General features: G+C 37.5%; 1 protein-coding gene across 2 annotated transcripts in view; it reads right to left on the reverse strand.

The window, feature by feature from the left end:
* Window positions 1–210: 210 nt before the first annotated feature.
* FRK (fyn related Src family tyrosine kinase) overlaps window positions 211–22,092 on the reverse strand; it is a 49,886-nt gene continuing 28,004 nt past the window's right edge. The window contains exons 3-8 of one of the 2 annotated variants that reach the window (XM_069851744.1): window positions 19,948–20,111; window positions 19,147–19,315; window positions 11,475–11,633; window positions 5,786–5,971; window positions 3,502–3,663; window positions 211–1,678 (exon numbers count right to left, since the gene is read on the reverse strand). In XM_069851744.1, coding sequence (XP_069707845.1) covers window positions 1,464–1,678; window positions 3,502–3,663; window positions 5,786–5,971; window positions 11,475–11,633; window positions 19,147–19,315; window positions 19,948–20,111 — 1,055 coding nt within the window. In that variant the 3' untranslated portion in view covers window positions 211–1,463. The remainder of the gene's footprint in view (window positions 1,679–3,501; window positions 3,664–5,785; window positions 5,972–11,474; window positions 11,634–19,146; window positions 19,316–19,947; window positions 20,112–22,092) is intronic. The other variant, XM_069851746.1, reaches the window with a different exon arrangement.

Consider the following 22,092-nt stretch of genomic DNA (forward strand, 5'->3'; position numbering starts at 1 on the left):
GTACACAAGAGGTGTATGAAACAAAAAAGGTGTTCTGCCTCGTGAAACTAGAGTAGGGGAAAAGGAAATTAAAACTTAGAAGCAAGGGACTGAGATGAATGGATTTGATGTATACAGAAAAGAAAATGAAGAAGATGCAATAAAAGCCACTCAGCCTTTAAAGTAATGAATATTTTCATTTATTCATAGCCTTTTCTGATATTAGAGGAAAATGGTAGCACACTTATACTGAGCTCACACTATGTTAAGACAGTAAAGCTCTTAGTTCCTGGATTACGTCATTAAATAATTAACTGATTCATCGTAAGTAAATAATTAAAACTTAGTTCTCTAAGCCTCACAATTAGGAACATAAAACTGTCACAGTGATACCAGATTTCAGCACAACCAATATCACAGTCAATAAGAAAAAATGAAAAAAAAAATTCTAAAATCTGTAGCTATAGACTGCTAAAAGGAGCACCACGGCTCCATTGCCCCATGCAACAAAATAAAATTGATCACATACTATTTCAATCTCCTATGTTAAGGTTACAATTGAAGAAAATGGAAGCATGGATTGCTAGTTCCTCCACAAAATACCTAGACCTGCCCTAGGCCTTGCCCTGTTGAAGAGGGTCTGTATTTTGGGCAGCAGGATAGGAAAGGATGTCACTCTAAAAGGCTAAGGCAATCTTGAGTTCATGTGAAAGTATCTTTTCCTCCAATACACCTAAAATGAAAAACTATGGAATAAATTCTTACACTTTGAGGGACAATAACTCATCAGTTCCATGGCACTATTTAACAACATTAAGAACAAACAGCTTTAAGAATCTAATAATAGTTGTGTTTATTCTTGTAAAAGAGGAACAGCAAGCAAACTGAAAAAAAAACACTCTCTGCATTCACAAAACAAAATAATTCTTTTTCTCCCATGAACATCTGTTTTATTTTCCAGTATAGCACAAGCATACATACTTCAAGTCTAAGCAAGGCAATTAATCTGGATTTTGCCATCATCACAGTCAAAAGATTATTTTTGGTTATTTTACAGTGAGAGGACTCTGAAAGCACAGATCCTGCTGTGCAGAGCCATCACATTCCTTACAAGAACAACCTAATAGGAAGAAGAAAATCTAAGGAATGGCAAATAATTATTCCAATAAAGAAATGACAAAATGCTACAATGGTTATTGAGCAACACTCATTTCATTCGTTCATTCTTGCAATCTGTTATTTAAAAAATAAATAGAGGACATTTTATTTTTTAGAAGGCCCCAGTCCTCCAGCTTCCTGATTCTTAGTCTTGCAAAACACTTGCCAGCAGCAAAAATTTTAAGTGTCTTTGAGTCAGGGATAAAAACGTATCAGGATTCCTCAGCATCTCCTAATAACGTCCACATCGGAGGTTAGACTGATTTCACGCACACCCCTTCATCCGTGTTTGCTGGCATCTGTCATTCAGCCTCTGTCCCAGGCCTTCACTTCACCACAGCCTGGGTGTGGGCATAGGAAGAGGTGTCAGTCTCAAAATAGCACTCCAGCTGCTCACAGAGGGCTTCAAAGGTGGGCCGCTTGTCCTCCTCCGCACTCCAGCACTGCAGCATCAGCTGGTAGAGTGGCATGGGGCACGTCTCTGGCTGAGGAAGTCTATACCCTTTGTCTAGCATCTGGATCACCTGGTGTCCTGGCATACCTGAAAGCCAAAAGGAGTTTGTCAGACTACTCAAGGTCTGCTTAGTGTCACCTCATGGCCCTCTCTCCTAGAGAGACAAGGCAATGGGGTGCTCCCCTGTGAGGCAAATGCGCATGCTGAGGGCAGAGCCAACCTCAGCAGAACCCATTCAATGACAACAGGCCACAGGCATCTCTGGAGAATCCCAAAACAGCCATTAAAAACCACCTCCAGCACTTCCCAGTTTCCTTACCCTGGCTGCAACACCTGAAAGGCATAGTAAAAGGGTTTTTCTGGGTCTTAGGTGTTTTCTCCAACAACTGGCTTTGATGAAACTTTCTGACAACTATTTGCTTGAATTGTTTCTAAATCCCTCTATTCTCAGTGGCTATAAAGAAAATATGTCCTGCTCTTGAATTTTCCTCACATTTAAAAAGTTTTCCTTGACATCAGCCCTAAGTTTCCTCATGCTGCTATATAATGGCATCCTGCCTACTCTGGCACCATGGGTCATGGAGAAGAAAACAGTCCTCTACCTTTGTGCTATCTTTATATAGTAGAACTATCATCTCATTCCCTTTCAATTTTACACTCTTTAAATTAAATCTTGAACTGTGTAATCTTTACTTCTTTTCCCTGGATCTCTGAACGGTGTCTCCTCTGTAAACTACCCACTGCCACCATGGATCAACATAACCTCTTTTCCTAACTGATTACAGAGGACAAACTCATGCAAGTAATAGGAAATGAGCAATTAGCCACAGCAAAATTACATTTTCTACTTTAAAGTTACAGGTAAGCTATGCCTTTGCCAAGGGATAATGCTGAACATGTTTTCAGGCAATACTGAGAATCATGGTGTTATACATCACTTACACTTTAGCAGTTTATTTGCATCTTTGCCTGCATATGCACACATCTGTAATTTACCTAAGAAAGAGTTGAGGATTTTTGCCTTTGGTTTTGGTTGTTGTTTGGTTTTTTTTTCTTTTCAGAAAAGTTTCACAGGAGGTGAGGGTGCGAATCAAAAAGTAAAATAAATTCCTTCTTTTACAGGAAGTAGCAGTTTGGGACACTGTGAAATGCAGTTTATGGCAAATGCACCAACCCTCAGGCCTGCGAAGTGCAGCGTAACATTTTTGGTTTACTCCTTCCCTTGCATTCTTCTCGCCAGCACAAAATGAGTCACAATCAATCATTTCACTACTATCTTGTGCTATTTGAGCCACAGTTCCTCAAGCATTTCTCACAGTGCTAGGAATAATAGCTGCCCTCATACCATTAAACCTGTTTTAGGGGTTGGTGACACTTTATTCCTAATTTTTGCGATCCTTCTCTTTATGAAGACTCTTTGCTGCAATTGTCAAATATGAGGGAAGGGGGCAAAACCACCCTCACTGACTTTTCAAACACCTCCACAGTGCCTGTGCAGCATTTCACACATAATCCATTCTTCCATGAGACACCCTCAAAAAAATTAACCAAAAAAAAAAAACAAGGGGAGGATGAGGGACAGAAAACCTTCCCTTTTTTCACATTGCCATCTTTGATCTGATGCTGGAGGGAAACAGCCAGTTGGCTTAGGTGCCTGCGCAATGCAGGCTGACTCCAGTGAGAGGAAGCTTGAATGGCTGCTAATCACAGCCTTTGGAAAGCTTCCAGGGAGCTTGGGGCAGCGAGGAGGTCTGACTCACTAAATGAGCCTCATCTGAACAGCCTTCTTTCTGTATCTGCTGTTTTAACCCTTTCACATGGCTGTAGTACAGGCATTAAACTACTTTTTTTGTGTGTTGTTCTTAAAGCAAGAAAATACCAAACATCATTCTTTAGGTAAAAGCACTTACCAGCATAAGGCATTTTCCCGTAAGTGATTATTTCAAATAGAAGTATTCCAAATGACCAGACATCTGACTTAACGCTGAATTTGTTGTAGCGGATCGCCTCTGGGGCTGTCCATTTCACCGGGAGTTTAGTTTCAGGCTTAGCTTCGTATATGTTTTCATTTTCTACCTGTCATGCATAAAATGAAGCAAGCATGATTTCAGATCTGCTTCAAGCAGAGCACTTAGGCACATGACTAAGCTAAGCATGTGCTTAATCTTTCTTTCTTTTAGCGCGCACTTGCCTTTCATGGTATTAAGCATGCACTGAAGTCTATTGTTGAACTGGGCTTCACAGTTGAGAAATGCTACCGTTCATCAGAGGCTTTTCTAAAGCATTTATCATTTCAAGTGAACACACAGTGTTAGAGTGGCTTGTGATTAATTATATACTGTGAACTCTGGACCTGGCATGCAAGATTTCAAAAGCCTGTCAGGAGCGGCTGTGTAAGCATCCTGCTGATACCAGAGACCAAATGGCTCCAGAGAAGGCAAGAGCAAGAGCTAATGAGTTTTGGAACTTTTCTTCTGTGGTTTATTGAGGTGTTGAAGGTCCAGTGTACTTTGAGAACAATCTCTGCAGCAGGTTTCAGGGACCAAAGAACAAATTCCAAGTAATTCAAATTAAAATATTAGCTTATAAATGGTCCAATTAATGCAAGTAAAGTGAAGATGAAAGATATACAGAAAAGGAAAATTGTTTACTTGAAAATTCGTAGAATCATGGCCTCAAAGTTTTATAGCATAGACTTTGTGAACATTTATCCTCTCTTTAATTCCTAAATGTAACTTAGTGTACATCAGTCACACCCAAGACTCAGTTTAGGTTTTTTGCATGCAAATCCAGGCAAATGTGTACACAATTTTTTTGTTTGATGTTTTTAATAGAGAATGCATGTTTCCCAGCTTTAGTGCTCTATAGTTTTGAAAATACTGATTTTTAGTGGCTTGTGTCTACATACTGATACAGTTGGCATCTTGACCATAATACTCATATCTAGAAATAAGAAATTATTTCTCTGCTCATTAGCACATAAAGAAATATAGATTTCATTTTTCACACCTACTCCTTTGGGATCTTTGCATGTGCCCATGTTAGCGCTTTGGCTTAAGAGACAGAAAATTCCGAAGAAAGTCTGCCAAGATGATTCTATGTTAGAGTATTTTAGTAAATTTCAGTTTTAACAAGAAATGTCAAGAGCTGTAAATTATTACCCTCTCTAGTAAGGGCAGAGGAGAAATATCCATTGTAAGCATTGTTCATGTAAAAAAATATTTTTTTCATGTTAAAAAACATGCAATCTAAACTTTTGCATAACTAGAAGAATCAAAATTAAGCAAAAGGCACTTTTAAAGTCCCTTGATGCCATTATTCTATACCTCAGTACGTAATAAATCCAAATCTGTTATGAACTTCAATTTCTGCTGCTTGAATGGAAAAAAACATCAAGAAGCAGAGCCCTTTTTTCTCTATTTCTCCTTCTCAGTGCAAGAACATAAATCAATAAAAACAATAATAAGACCTCAGGAATTATGGATTACATATTGAAATATGGCAAATCAAAACATTCGAACTCTGATCAAATAATTTTCAGAGGTAGGAAGTCTCATTTGTAAACCACAGATCTTTCCCAGGGTGATCTTGGTCAGTGTTACTTGGCATTCCACATCCTCAAGGGCTAGATGAAAAAACAGAGCAGAGGCAAAGAACTTGAAACTGCATCATATTTAAAACTTTGAGAGCTCACTTCATGAACTTGCTGTTACTATGGAGAGGAATAAGGTCATTTTATGGTTACTACCTGCACTCACAAGCCTCTTGGAGGCAGTGGGGAAATGAACAAGGAGAGAGCAACTGTCAGTACATTTTTATACACCTTCCCTTACAGGCCCAGGAGTCTAATTTTGCCATAATTCCTGTGATCTCTCTCCATGTGGCAGACGCTAGTATTGTAGATAAAGGTTGTGTAGCAAAGAGCATTACTTGCCAGGTTCTTTCCTTATTGGCCGAGTGGGAAGCAGACACTGGGATGTCGTCTTCAGACTGACAATAAAGCACATGCCAATTTCTAACCTTGCATAGGATAATGCAGGTAGAAGATACAAGTGAACATGTTAGAAGTCCTTTTCTCCCTGGGCATATCTCTTATCTGAACCCAGCAATTCAGAGGCTACAGTTGGTCCTTTAGTTGACCTCTCCCATCTCGTTCTCCGGCGTTAAAGTAGAGCCAATTCGCTTTTGCACAACCTACCTTAAAAACTCTTGCAAGTCCAAAGTCTGCCACTTTGTAAACACTGTGTTCACCAACAAGGACATTCCTGGCTGCCAGATCCCGATGGATATAGTTCTGGGATTCAAGGTAAGCCATCCCGGAAGCCACCTGAGCGGCCATGTCTACTTGATGTGGCAGGAAGATTTGGGAGCCTGCATCTTCTGTTTGAAAAGAGGATGACAAGAATAACATATTTTTGGTATTCAGATATAAGTAATACAACAGCTCAGTGGTTCAAATAGCCAACACAAATCAATAAAAACATAATACAACAAAACAACACCTTAACCAAAAGAAAAAGGTTAGTGAACAGCAACACTTAAAGTCACGCAGCAAAATTCATGATAACTGAGTAACAATGACTTTCCCATATTCTCTAAAAACTAGATAGGAAATGCAGCTGTTGATCTAGGCCTGGAAGGAGCTGCTGATACAATCCAAAGAAAAAGGCATTTATCTGCCAATAGTAATGTAGCTTTTTGTCTTTCTGATAAGTGCATAATCCATTCCAAATTGTAAGAGTTAATGTCAGTACTCACTGAGTGTAGTCAAAGCCGACTAAAGATGGAAAAGCATAAAATTATCCTTTGTTCCCTGTTCTCCAACAATTCTTACTGGGAAATACACATCAAGTGTAACTCTCATTTTTACTTTTCAGTCCACTTGACAGCTTCACGCTGTTATCTCCATTGCTGTTGCTCAACAGTAAGACTCCTTGAGACAGTTTCAAGCTGCCTGCTTCTCTTGTAGAACCTTCTGAAGCAATGAACATGCCATTCTCAACACTGTAAGATCAGCGAGTCCCAGAAATAGAGATTTGGCAATGAAAGATTGGCTGTCCAAACTAAGTAGTAGGAGAACTTACAAGAGAACAACTTAGCTCCACAAATTAAGCAAAGAGCCTTAGTCCACAAAAAAAATGCAGCCAAAAATAGTGAGACAGGTACTCAAAAAAAGCCATTGGAGTATGTAACACATTTGAATTCAAACTGAAGGCCTTTGTAGCATTTTGGCAACAGATGACCTCCTCACAGCGAAGAATATATACCCCAAGGTAATCTAGGAGGTAAGCCAAATCAATGTTATGTTCAAGCACCACTGTCACCCAAACTCAAATGCTACACCACTGAAGCATGAACTTGTAATACTCACAACAGCTTCAACTTTCTGTTTCAGGATCTTAACAATATAAAAAAAGCTGAGTGTTTATTGCTATGTTTCTTTGCAGTTCTCCTTTCTCATTGAGTATGGTGATTTTTCCTTCCTACCTCTGTGTTAAAGAAATAAAATATTTGTAGCTGGTGGTTTTCTGTTGCTTATTTTTAATTGATGCATAGCGATAGTAAGTCTTAGCATCGTTTTGCATATCCTACTCCAGTTCTGGTATTTTATATGACCCAACCTTGCAATCACACCTTATGAAGAGTGTGAAATTCCATTGTTTACTGATCAACTCTGCAATCTCCAGGCCTTGCATTTCCTGCTCACTTGGAAGTTCTGAGTTGAATAGGTAAAATAAATGAATTTTAAATTATTAAATTTGCCTTGTTTGTGTATCACCCTACTTCCCCCTTGAGGCTAAACTCATTGTCATGATAAACCAGCACTAAGATTATTTACTTCTATTGTTGACTCAGAAAGTCTTTTCCTCTTCCACACACATGTTTAATAGCTGCTTTGACCTTTAAAAGAGAGAGGGAGAAAAGCCAGGCTATGAGAAAATCTATGGCTTAACCATCAAGAAAATCCATCATCAGTCCAGAGAATAATATAACACACTGAAGTTTTGCAGTTCTGATAACTGACAGGCATGAACATTTATTATTCATTTTGCTGGACAAAGATATAAATCCACAGATGATGCTTATATTGTATTTCATCAGAAAATAACTAAATATATACAAGCATTTTGCTTGAGTGCTTGAGTTTTGGAAAAGGGCTTATGTGACTCAGTCTAAAATCCCTTTCTCCATGTTCCCTTCCACACTGCTCCTTAATCTGCACAGGCTGTAAGCTACCTCCTGGTGAAAGCAGACAAGGATGCAGACAGACTTGAACACAGGTTTGTCATTCTTCTCACAGAATCACTAGGTTGGAAAAGACCCACCGGATCATTAAGTCCAACCATTCCTATCATTCACTAAACCATGCCCCTCAGCACCTTATCTGCCCCTCTTTTAAACACCCCCAGGGAAGGTGACTCAACCACCTCCCTGGGCAGCCTCTGCCAGTGCCCAATGACCCTTTCTGTGAAAAACTCTTTTCTGATGTCCAGCCTGAACCTTCCCTGGCACAGATTGAGGCCATTTCCTCTTGTCCTGTCCCCTGTCACTTGGGAGAAGAGGCCACCTCCCTCCTCTCTTCAACCTCCTTTCAGGTAGTTGTAGAGAGCAATAAGGTCTCCCATCAGCCTTCTCTTCTCTAGGCTAAACAACCCCAGTTCCCTCAGCCACACCTCATAAGATTCCCAATGCTCCAGGCTGCCCTGAAACAAGCTTGCCCTAAGAAGCAGAACACAGCAATGTCACAGCAAAAAAGAAAAAAATGATGACTCATAAGCCTCTTGTTTATTGAGCTGCTTCCATATAGAATAGGAGTTAGAGCTGCTAAACCCTCCCTTGCAGAACACGCAGATGAACTGTGTTAACAGACAAGCATGAAATCTACATCTAATGGTGGAATTACAGCTCAAAGATTATTTATTCCTCTGGAGCCTGTTTGGGATCCTAAACCGGCCTGACCTACTGCCTTTAACAAGTGGGCTGAGGGAATGGAAGAGGCCACCATTGCTTTGGCTGTGGCAGCATTTCTTGGAGGGTTTCTTTCTATGAGCTGGTTCTGCACTGCAGCTTTTCTGGAGCTAAAGATGAGAAAACTGTAAGGAGGAGCCTCAGATGATCAGGACCTGCAAACTGTGCACAAAGATAGAGGATGAAAGCATGGGTGTCTTTGGGATCTGAAGCGCAAATCATGTATAGTTGTCTCATAAAGACTTCTGACTATACCTCCAAACCCAAGGCTGGGCTAGCTAAAGCACTCATGTTCAAGCATAGCACTGAATCATCACAACTATGGAGGTCTCCAGACCAAAGCCAGCTCCCATTTGGCTGGTTCAGTGGTCAAAGGAGTTTACAAATGAATTCGTAACTGGTTTAGGTTTTTTAAGGGTTGTAAAGCAGGAAAAGCAACAAGAAAAAAACCCAAAGTTAGTATAACTTCCACATTCCAAACCAGGTGCTACTGGTGAATTTATAAAACCTCCCCCTCATTCTTTTCCCTGTAAAGAAAATGTAGTGCCTCCATGTCCTTTTTCTCTGATATTTTTTGACAAAATCATCAACCTTATGTGAAAAACTTATTAAAGAAAATCCTAAAGAAGGCTTAGGGTCTGCACCCTATTCTAAGCAATCAATCACAATATCTCAGATAGGAAAGACAGGAAAAAATTCTCATTGACAAATGCCTGACACCAAATAAATAAATAAATAAGCAGCACTTTCCCCAGTTGAGAACATTGAGTCACCTTCCCTGGAGGTGTTTATAAGACGAGTGGATGAGGTGCTGAGGGGAACGGTTTAGTGATTGATAGGAATGGTTGGATTCAATGATCCTGTGGGGTTTTTCCAACCTAGTGATTCTGTGTGATTCTGTGATTGCCTTTGTAGTAGCGCACTGAACTTCAGAAATGCATCCCTGCCAGAATAAGTCCAAGGTCTATCAGAAGTAATAAAAATAAATATATGATAATTCACATCCAATAACAAAGAAAAGTTTTCAGTTGCATTTTTCTCATACTGGTGGCATGTAAATAAGTCTGCATAGCAGTGTCCATCAGGAAGTATCCCAAAATATGTTCACAAGGTGCACGAGGAATTCATATGTCCTTCATTATTAAGTAAGAAGCTTCCATTATGGTGGAATGCGATAGTCACTATGCATGAAATATTAAGGATTTTTAAAGCTGGAGAAACATACCATGCATTTCTAGGAGAAGAACCTTAACCAAAGAATGATCTCTGGACTTCTTCTCTGTTCCAGTTTGCCAGACTTACCCACAGTGCACATAGAGATAGCTGTCTTCTGAAATGTTTTCCTGCTTCACGCACTGGCTGGGTCTCAAGAAAGCTTATCAGGAACTTTGTACTGACCGTCAGCTGATACAGATCATTTCCAGTCACAGAGCTCTACACAAGCTTCAAATTTCTTTCTTTATTCCTCTCACTGACAGCAATGACTTTTCTCTGACCGCTACCTATCAAGGCATCTGGGTCTCTGCGCCCACCTCCTAGTTCTGTTTATTCCCCTGTACACAGGCCATCAGACAAGGAGAGATATCACTAAGCAGTGTTTCAACTGGCCATTTTTACGGTTATCTTGACAGCTGCCTGGAAACCAACTGACTTTGCACAGTCTCTCTGATGTGGGGCTACTGGAATGAGCAGTTAAACAAAGACCCGGCTGCATACATGTTCTGTCCAGATCATGGGTCATTGCTGTGCATATGCTGTCAACTGATAAACACACAAGCTGCAGCACTGATGTGTACTAGACACATTGTACCCCATGCACGAAAAGGACAGTTTTCACCTCTGCAATAACTGTGACTCATCCTGGCTTGCTCAGAGTTATTTCTACAGTCCAATAAATGTTTTCATGAATAGCAGTCATTCCCTGATGTGCCAGACTCTTTCAATCAGATAAGCAGCAGCCCACACAAAAAGCGGAGAATTTAAACAAAAATTGTGCTTGCTACCTTGGGCCACTAAATGCCTACAAGACTGTAGTTGATCTGGTTCAAGCTGGTTGCAGCCCCTCTCTGAGCAGTTCCTTGTGGAAGTCTCCCCCTACCAAAGATTTCTTTAGCTGTAATTGTCCCTGGACTGAGCCTCACTTAAAAAAACAGTTCCACAGAGAAGATGGGGTAAGCCATGTGTCATGGTAAATGCTGTCTTGTGGTATTTCACAGGGCTTTGCCTTATGGGCTTGAGGCAGAGAAGAAATTTAGCAAGAGAACTGCAGCTAACATTTTGTCTTTAAGAAATCCTTACAGCTTTAGAGACATTTAGCATCTCAGAGACATATACTAAACCGAAAATGGATAACACTCGAATCAAACATTTCTCAATAGCAGGGGTGAACTTAAAGTGCAATCACATGCTCATCTGTTTCAGGCTGTACAACTTTATTTTTAATTATTATTAACCTTCAAAAGAGCACTTTGGAGTGCTGCTGAGATAAAAGCTCTGATGCGATAGGCAAGGGACGAATTCAGAGTGAAAGGCTCTCCCTGCCTAGTAATAGATTTCAAAGCTCTTAAGCACATTTTGTGGAAGTGCCTTTATTTCATGTCAAATATGATGACCTATCTTTCTAACACTTATATTTTTATTCTGTTGGTTCATGTTACCATCTACTCATAGAACAGGGTGGAAAAATGTGGGTCATTATAAGGTAAGAATCAAACTGAATGTGATTCTCTCCTACTTCTCAAATACTTTGGCATGTCAAAAATTCATAAATCTCTCTTTTCTCATCCCCACTTGCAACCAATAATGTAGCTTTTATAATAAACCAGAGAGTTGTGCTTCTAGCTTTTATGTTAGTGTATTTACTAAACTGACAGTTGTGCCACCCCTTGAAATGAGTTCATAGTCATTTGCTTACTTTGAAGGTATTCTAGAAGACTTCCATATCTCATCAGCTCAGTAATAATAAAAATTGGGTCCTCCAAAGTACACACAGCATAAAGCTGTATAAGTTTTGGATGTCTCAAGTTCTTCATTATTTGTGCTTCCCTCAGAAAGTCCTTTGGATCCATTGAACCTGAAACAATAGCATATAACAAAACATAAATTGAGGTTATTAAAGGTCTTCCTACCAACCTGGCAGTCTTAAGGGAATAACTGAGACTGTTTTCTGTCTTTCAAAGTACATGAGCATCTCAACTCTTCACAGTTCTCACAGAAAACAGACAGTGCAGCTGAAATAAACAGCTAATGAGTGAAACATGGCAGTCGCACTGAGACCGAGAACATATGTGTTCCAGCTGCCAGAAATACAGAGGCCACCCGCAGGCCTTCCCCAAACAGAAAAAAGGGAGGCTACAATGTTAACTGATATAACTTAAGCAAACAATTATATTTCAACTTGTTAATGGCCAGAAACTAAGGTAAGAGTGCCTAGATAATGAACATAAAATTTCTGATAGAAAAATAGTGCTGCAATAAGAATTTGTGGCACTATTTTTTCAGCTTCAGCAATCAAAGCCTGAAAGCACTGAAATCACTTTAACATATAAGGAGTAGGTGTGTACAATTTATATACATAAGTACAAAAAACTATTTATAATGTTCACATAATAGCAACTGTATGAGAAACACCAATGTATGCATAGATGTGACAGTAATTTTACACTCCCTTAAACACACAAGTATCTTAATAGCTGATGGTACCAACTTTTTAATTGTTGTATAAGGTCATATCTGTATTCATATACACAGTGAACTAATGCATAAATTATGTCAAAGAAACTGCACAGAAGGGGTATGGGGAGGTAAATTCAGTGCCAAATTTCAGATTAGAGCTCATATGTCCTGAGCAGAGGACTGATTTGACAAAACATGCATAAATAAGGAAGCAAAGCTTTCTTTATGAATGTTCTAGTAGTGATCGGGTGGTCTCAGATTTTTGAGGAAGATAGTAAATAACATCTACTTCACAATATTTGTACAAACAAGTTTGAAATTATCCAACCATTCAAATGTTTCTCCCAAATCAAAATAGTCTCATTAAGAAAAGATTACAATGAAAGGTGACAGAAAAAATGTACCCAAGTCTAGTCTACTCAATGCCACGCTTAAAAATAAATTTTTTTTAGTGTAAGCAGACTGAGTCATTTGAGAAGCCAAGGCTGCAAGAGTATGAGTATTTTTTCTATTTTTTTTTTTAACATTAGGTAGCTGACAAATATCATCTGGCTCTGTTACAAACATAGATGTTTAAATGAAGTGAAATGCTGCAAGGATGCTAAATGGCTCAGCAATAAAACACCAGAAAATCTGTTCTACAGAATAAACTAGCAAATTAGCCTGGGCCACCTTCACTCAACACCTACATTGAGTGCAACCACCTGAAACAACCTATTTCCCAAAACATAGCTACAATGTATGATTTCATATCCTCTCATCAGTGTAAGAGGAATGACTCAGAAATGTTTCTGACACAGACTTTATTAAAAAAAAAAAAGAGCCACTTTACATTGTGACTTGTAAGAACAAAGATTATTGCAAGGGAAAGGTGCTCCCCTCCCTGTGTCCTCATACTTGCCCTGGCAATCCCACAGGGTCCAATTTGACAATACTTTATGAGATGCCATTAGGAGGGATGATGAAAGCTAATTGATTTCCATTTCATCAATAAATGGATAGCAGCCAATAACACATCTTCTCAACAGGTACAGACTATACCCTTTTGCCACTGTCAAAGGAAAGTGAGGTCCTGCATGAAAAGTAAGTGACTCACACTTGGTCTGGATAAAGGAAAAACTATTACAGGTAGATGGAAAAAAAAACCCCAAATATCTGTAATGCCAACACTATGTCCTTTTCCTGTTTAGGGCAGCACAATCTTTACAACTTTATTTGAACTTCCCACCTATGTTAGATTTAAAAAAAAATAAAGCCTATGGCTTTCTTTATATGATGTGGACTCATTTTGATGCTGATTTAATATCGTGGTCCATTTGATTACTCTTTTCAAGATATACGCATTTGTTACGGAAGCCCTCCTAAAGTCTACAGAGAAGCTGCATGGTGTGAAGTATTCTGCCTCCAAAGGTAAATTCAAAAGCATGGCAAGTGATTTAGCACTAGTGACAAAATTTGACAAGTTGGTCCTAAAAAGGATAAAGTATTTGCTAGTTTAGGGTCTACCAAATCATCTGCCCTCCATGGATCTTCACACAGGATCTCTTCACAGCATAGAAAATGACAGTCTAATTTGTTCCCAACATCAAAGTTTGCCTAGAAGAAATCTCCCAGTTTAATCATGCTATAAATTTCTCCCAACAAACTGAAACCAAACAGCATGTTTTTTGCATATAACAACTTCCAATAAATTGATCAGGAGGAAAGTATTCTATTAGCTAAATTGCAACAAATTCTTCTTAATGCTTTAGAAGTAATTAATAATAATAATAGTAACAAACCAGTGACAAAGATCAATAAGGGTTTCCTACATATTTAAAAGATCATATGTAATCTTCAGTTTTATTTATTTTTATTTTTAGATAAGCTTCAGATTACAAGATAGATACTGATCATTTTGAAATGAGTTAGCGAGAAAGATCAATTATTTTTATGTACTTTCTACCAGCCTAAATGTAAGTGGCCCTTAAGTATTTGATAGGCCCTCCAGAGACCTTCTTTGCAACTTTCAATAAAATTTCCCAAAAGATATCAAAGCAACCTTCTACTTCAGAGAAACCTTGTCTTCTGAATATATTTATGCAAAATGAACTCAGGTACAGAGTACATTGATCATATACAATGAGCATATGTTATCGTCTGAAAAAGTTTATTCATAATAAACAAATTACATTAAAGTGCTGAAGCTCTTGGTAACACAAGAGACTGAGTTTAAACTATTTAAATTAACAGTAGAATGAGATAGGTATCTGACAATTGTCAAGCATCTTTCTCACTACAAAGAAGTGAACTCACAAGTTAGTATAAGGTTCTGCACTGAACTAAATAGAATAAAAGAATTTCTTTGTTCAGATAAATCGGGAGACTTTCCTGAGTGCAAACATTTTTACATTGCATATGTACTAAAGAGATGACATACTGAAGAACCAAAAATATTATTAAAACCTCCACCGACAGTACCAACCCAGAGACTATTTTGAGAAAGCTAAAAAAAAAAAAATCATGTCTGAACAGCTTTCATGCCAAGAGAGAAGCTTGGGAGATGTTTTACAATATGATAATGACAAATGCATCTGTCAACTTGAACAGGCATAAAGAACTTTCTCAGATACAATTAATTGGTGATGATAGATGTCTGCTTTATGTGCTGACAGTTGGAGAAGCAGGCTAGCTTAGACAATAGGTTCTAGAGTATCCATCACACTCAGCACAGGACAAAGTACAAATCCCTGCTGTAATGATTTCCACTTAAATAGAAGAAACAATGTCTTAGTGAGGTAATAAAAACAGAAATGTGATATGACATGTTCAGGGACCTTCAGCAAGACAGTGCTGTGCAAAGCCAAGAACAGAAATAGCAATTGCTATCTTCTAGACTATCTGTTGATCCCTAGTTTTCCCATAATTGTGGGTCAACATCTTAAATATTCTGTAAGGCAAAGATGTTCTTGTATTTTGATTTTTCATTCACACATTCATCACTATGTTTTTGACCAGTAAAATGTCACAGATGTCTCCAAAGTCAATCACCAGTGAACAAATAAGAGAATTATGTGAATGCAGACTTCTAGTTATCAAGTCTAGAACAAGCTGCGTTTTGATTAGAACTAAACACTCAGTCTCAGCGATGGGATGGAATGTAATGGATACAACAGTGAAGTACTCAGACTACACATGATGTAGGACAGATGTACACAGCAAAACAATACTCAACAGAAAAAACTCAATCCTTTCTGGCCTTCAGGCCTATAACTCTACAATGTACTGATTGCATCATGTTCTTCTATATTGTTTGCTATGGGATTACCTTACTCAGTTAACCTGCTTATGCTTGGAAATGAAATCATGGTTCCATGTCACAATTTCTCTGGTGTTAAAGCCCCTACGTTTGTCAGATTACTTACAGCTTATTGCACCCCCCTGTTGTTCTGATGACTTTCTCTTCTAGTGGGTCTATCCTGTAAAGCAGCTTAGCAAAAAAAGACTTTGATTTAAAACATGCCTCTTCCTCCCTCGATGTAAAGACAAGTGATTTAAGTCTTTGAGCCAAGCAACAGGAGCGGATTGTTTTACAGTCTGTTGCACTCAAAGTCTGAAATATTGCTGATGTGAATATTGGAAATTTCAATCATCAACATATAACATGACACATTTCTTGATTACTCATGAGCTATTGTATTTTCCATTCACTTATCATCTTTGTATTATGATGAATAAAATTATAAGACCTAACCTTTGCTGTAATTTTATTAGTACCAAGCTAAGCATTAATTACTCAGATTAGGGTGAGGTTATTGGGGTTTCTCTTTAATTATTATAATGTTATTTCTCATTAGTAAAATGAGAACAAGCTAAGGAAAACCAATGTGCTAATTGATTACAGAAAGGGACTCCAAATGGTGAAAAACATTGCGCAGAGGAGGATAATTCCCTGGAGAAGTATACTGCAAAGTTAAATGATTCCATCTGAGATTGTTTCTGTAGAATAAGGTAGTTCACAAAGTACAATGATAAGAGATTTAGCATTACCTATATAATTTATCAAGATGGCTATCTATCAAAGTTTTCAATCTAAGCATCACTAAGTGCAATGCACGACGCTCTTATCACAGTATCAGATCACAAACTCTCCACTATACAAGCATTGCATCCAAGTGGGGCTTGTGTCTGTCCTAACTCAATATAACTCACTGAAATCAATGAGACTACTATGTTGACCTTAACAGGAGGCAGACTAGAGTGAAAAAAACTGAGATGGAAAAAGTATTGATTAATCAAGCTCTGTTTCCCAGCTGAACTATGACACTACAAAAAAAAATCAGTGTTGAAGGGGCTTCTTCCTATTATGCTAGCCCATACATAATAACAAGTTTGCAGCGAATATTATGCTTATTCCAGTGTGAATTTTATTTTTAGCAAAAATTTTGAAAAAGTTTTTGTGATTTTTTTTTTATTGTTTTATAGTCTTCTGTATGTGCATTCTTAGGAGACCCTATTATTATAGAAACAAAAAAAAAACCCACCATCTTTTTCTGCTTATGTCACTCTAGAAGTAGTGTGTTCTCTGTGTGCTTTATCAGCAAGACATTAAAAGGATAATTAATTGAACAGTCAAAGAACAGATCTCCACAGATCAGTTTGCCTTAAACACATTAAAATCTGTTTCAGATATAAAATCAACTAACTCTTCTTTTTTTTCAGGTGTACTATTAACGGTAGTCATTCGGATGATCAGCACCAAAATGGAAGGTACAGCTAGAACTTGCCACTAGTGTTTCATGCATTTTTGGGTAGTCGGATCAGTTCTAACTGAATCCATTGTTAAAACAGTAGGTTGTTTCATGGAGAACTGATAATATGTACTGTCCTCATTATACAGAAGGAAAAGCTGAATTGGTTTTGAAATGAGTTATTAAAAGAAGGAGATGAAATAGGATTAAGATAGCTTCTCATTTTTGCATATGCAATACAAAACAAATGTCAGCTCCACTTTCCCACTAAAGAAAATAAGCAGAAATGCGTGCACTGCAATTTGTTCAAAACCTAATTATTTTGCTTGATAAGAAAAAAAATCTCTTCCTAGAGAGCTAATTGCCACATATTTTGTTAAAGAAGAAAGAAAAGCAAAATTCTAAAAGAAAATTTAAGGTCAGAAAAAAATTAAGAAAGCTTAGTATTTTTCTTCATTAGTTTCCTTCTTTAAAAAATTTTCAAGAGATTTCACACTTCAGGAAGAACCCTTCAGTCTTCTGTAATAAAATAGAGTTGTACAGGTGTTGCATTAAATGACTAAAGGAGAGTAAACTCAGATGGAAATATTGGTTTCTTGTTGTATGGAGAAGACAGTCAAGTATCATACTGGACTGCTTAAACAGAAGTCTAGGACATCAGAAACATGAAGTCAATCCCTCTTTTTACATATCTAGACTTGTTCTTCTTTCCAGCATCATACTTGGAAAAAAATATGGTCTGCACCTCGAAGCAGCCCAGTAGAGATCTTCTGAGAGCACTGGGACATCTAAAATGTCTAAGCTACATGAAGAATTTGATTGAGCTACTTATCCTAAAGAAGAGATGCCCAAAGAGGAATTTGATAGTAGTTTTCTAGCATGTGCAAGACTTCTGTAAAGAGGCAGAGAATAATAGGTACTCTTTAGTCATAATGCAGAAGAGGTAATGACCTTGTACTGCAGAATGAAAGATTCAGATCAGACAAAAGGAGAAAAATACTGGTTTCAGACTTGTGGTTTCAGAACTCAATGAAAAGAAGCATATGGATCTCTGTCACAAAAGCTATAGTGTTAGTGAGTACTGTTTTGGTAAAGAGAAATGGACAAAGAGATATCAAGATGGTTTATATATTTACAGGGCCACTAGGGAGATGCATCAGTTGACTAAAAAAAGCATGCTATCTTTCAAATTAATTACAGAAGGTCTTTAATCTGAACAGTTTTCCTAACTTCATTTAAGCACAGGGGAAAAAAAAGCTTCTTGTTTGCTTTCAATTTGCAAGTCTCAAAACACAAACTACATCCTGATACAAGATAGCCCTAAAACACATGCTTAAATTCCTCACTGTTCAGAAGACCACTCAAGCAGGGATCAAGTGCATTTAATTTTTCTTCTGAATCAAATATCTGAACCTGTTCTGCTTCCTGAAACATGATCATTAATGCCTAACACAGCTTTTTTGATTAATGACAATTCATTATATTTTTATCTCTTTTTTAAAAAACACGTATATCATCCAACCTACCTTTCTTGTCTATGTGCTTCTTGCCATCTGCTGGCAGATACTTTATGTTGTCAATTTAAAATGCACAAATATTTGAAGATAATGAAAAAGAATTAGGAAAAATCTTAAAAGCTGCATAACTAACAAGCCTATATTATATACAATTCGTGAATACTAATGTCGTGCTTCAAAAACACTTAGAAACTTTATTCAATCAAGATTAACGCACTTCTTAAATACAAACTTAGCATAGTATATATTCTATATTACCAAAGGAATCATTGTAATATACCATCTAAGCCCTAGAAGAAATTCTACAGATAACAAACCAGTAGTAAATTAATTACTTCTCCTACAGATGAAATGTAGTAATTCAATTCCATACAAGCAATATTACACAAAAGAGATGGTCTTCCTGGGTCTGTCTTTTTATGTAATATAGATATTGAGTAAGAATGAGTTCAGCTTATATAGAAACAGAAAACTGTATAAAATTGTAATTCAAAATACTGAAGAATATATGGACCTTGAGCTTTCATAACCTTCATGTTTAAGTTCATGGATATTCAAAATCATTTCATATATAGACAGGCTCCCTTTTCAGTAGCATTTAGAAAATCATGGAGCAGCCTTGCTAACATTTCATATTATTAACATTTAAGAGTAATTCACATACCTGGTTTTAATGTTTTGATTGCCACAGGGGTGGTATTATTCCACAGTCCTTCCCATACCTCACCAAACTGACCAGATCCTAGTCTTTTCAATAGTTTCAGTGATTGTCGGTCTATCTCCCACTGATCAACAGTTTTATATGACAAATCAAAAGTAGTGGGAATTTGTACCTGGTAAAATAAATAATACAATAGCTGAGACTTCTAATATTTTTTCAACAGCATATACAAGTCTTTGTTAACTCTGTCATGTAAAAGTTGCAACGGATACAAATAATATTTCCTCAGATTGCACACACGTGCTAATGTAAGCTGAGAATATAAGAGAGACACCACATCCGGGGTCCTTTTTGTAGAAATAAAAATATACTCTAAAGAAAATATCCTGCCATTAAAAGTAAAATTTAGAAATCATGCCCCAAGCAAGCTTTTTGAACAACAACATACTGCTTGCCTGAATCTTGTGGTTTTGTCTCAGAAATTACTTATGGATCGCTAGAGTTACAAAGCTGGAGATTTCACCTCCATATACATTTATAAAAAGATATTGATAAATCATGATTTGGCATGTTTTCTCCTCTGGCCACACAATGATTTGTTCAAAATAGTGTGGTATTTTATTATTAATAATATGTCTGCTTCAAGAATGAAATTATAGCACTACCCAGAACTCCCTGAAAATTAGCAGATCATCACCATTTTGAAACAGTGGAAGCAGAGATAGTGTTAACACTTTCTGAGTGATATGTGATGAGCTAGATTACAAAAAAAAATACATTGCACAATGTAGCATCCACTATTACCTTTAAGCATGGCTTTCCGAGCACCACGCAGAGGCCATCATTGTTCTTACTGTAATAGTCAACAACCTCATTCAGAGTTTTAAAAGTTTTCCTTCTGCTTAGGAAAAAGCCTCCTTCATCCAGCTTTCTGATTCTGTAGTGCTTCACAGATACACCATCATAAACTAAGAAGATTTAAACATGTTAATTTTCCAGGAATTATAGCAGGGGTACAATATGGCTTATGGCTAAGCCATCATAAAGTTCCTAAATGTATTTGTAAGGACTTTAAAATAAGTTGGTTTAGTTTCAAAAATAACAACTATAAAAAATCTCTTTCAAAACAAACACCACTATTTGGATAGTTTAACATATCTATTCTATCAGTCTTCAGAGGTTCAGAGATTCAGGTTTGGAGATTCTTGCTTGCACATTAAGACCTGATGTAAAGATATATAAATATATCTTCTGTGAGGCAGCTTGTATTTTCCATCTTTAGGACATCAAAAACCACCAGGACCATCTAATTCAAATTACTCGTTCAAACAGTTTTTAATATTTAATTTATCAGTGTTAACATTCCAAATAGCAGTTGCTGTGCTGGCAGACATTTTAGAACAAACAGATGTAACCTCCATACAGACACAACTCTCTGGAAAGCACTCTCATCTTCAATGGATTTTATTAAGTTTTGTGTGTGTTTGAAATATGTAGAAATCAGGCCAATAACGCTCTGTTTTGAGTAGTTGATGACAACCCTTCCACTGAAATATGTTTTACTCTAATCTGTTCCTTCCTAATCAAGAAGACTTTCTCTCCTCACCTCCTGCAGGTTTTTTATCTGCATGTCATGACACTCAAAGTGTCCTTCCCTGTGACAGTAATGGCATTCTTTAGAGGTGTCAGAAAGAGCATTGGGGTACTGCATGCTGGGGCTAGACCTAGACAAACAACAAGACAGCAGTAGACAAAAAAACGTACCGTCACTGACCTAGTAAGTTACTTAAGGAATATTAGGCTTGTAATATTCATGTATCATAGCCTTGTCATATTTGGCTTAGAGCAGCAGACTTCAAAGCAGAGTTTGTGCAACCCAGGGAGTGTGCAAGACAAACAATCAGGGCATGGAAAAAAAGTATTTTTTGTACCATTAACAAATAAAGTAAATATTTTAAAACTACTTTTTATTTCATTTTTATCTCAACCTTCTTAAATTTCTTTTTTGTGTGTATGTACCATAACGTACATAATATATGCATGTACTTTATAAATAAATACATACATACATACATAAATAAACAATAATCAGGTTGAGTACTCCAAAATCATTTACTGGTAGGGAGGCGCAACCAAAAATGTTCGGAGGCCACAAGCTTACAAATCTCCTTTACAAAGGAACATCAGCAGTAGCAAAGGTACACTGAGAGTGTCAGCAAAGACAACAGTTCTGAAGAACTGGAAAGGGAAGTAGTCTTTCACATGGGATGTTATGATGTTATTTAGCATGACACATCATGACTTGGACATCACTGTCCATTTCCAATGGGCAACGGGGAGCCTACAATACATACTGCAGGGTAACTGATCTAAATCCTATCGGAAAGTCATCTCACCCTGCATTTAATGGAACAACACAATGCTTTTCCATGATGAGGAGAGAGTTCTGAGGTGAAGGAGGATGCTCCAGTTCCCATCTTGCTTCTCATCACCAAATTTCCAACCCTCCTATTGGCCAGTGACTCCTTCCACACACAGCAATTTGGGAGATTACCCTTATTATCAACTTCTCAGGGCCCTCACACAAGATGAAAGACTGAAAAGCAAGAGAGGCATAGGGGAAAGGCTTTCTGCTGTTTATCTCCACTACCTTTTAGCAGCCAAAATGCCAGCAAACATATTCAATTTAGTCATGTTGACTAGAGGCTACTCTTAGTTAAAAAATTTTATGGAAATATATTTCAAACTTAGAAGCAGCCTCAGTTTGTTACATTCAAAAAACTAGTTATCTAAAAAATGTTTCTCCCCTGGAAACATTACAGTTGATAGATCCTTCATGTTGTAACAATGCATGAGTTTGGGGAATTTCTTTGATCATACCAACAGTAGAACTCAGCACTATACATGTAGCTTTGTAGAAAAAAAATATCGAAAATTATGGGTTATATG

Source organism: Phaenicophaeus curvirostris, chromosome 2 (genome assembly GCF_032191515.1).
Source record: "Phaenicophaeus curvirostris isolate KB17595 chromosome 2, BPBGC_Pcur_1.0, whole genome shotgun sequence".
Lineage (NCBI taxonomy): Eukaryota > Metazoa > Chordata > Aves > Cuculiformes > Cuculidae > Phaenicophaeus > Phaenicophaeus curvirostris.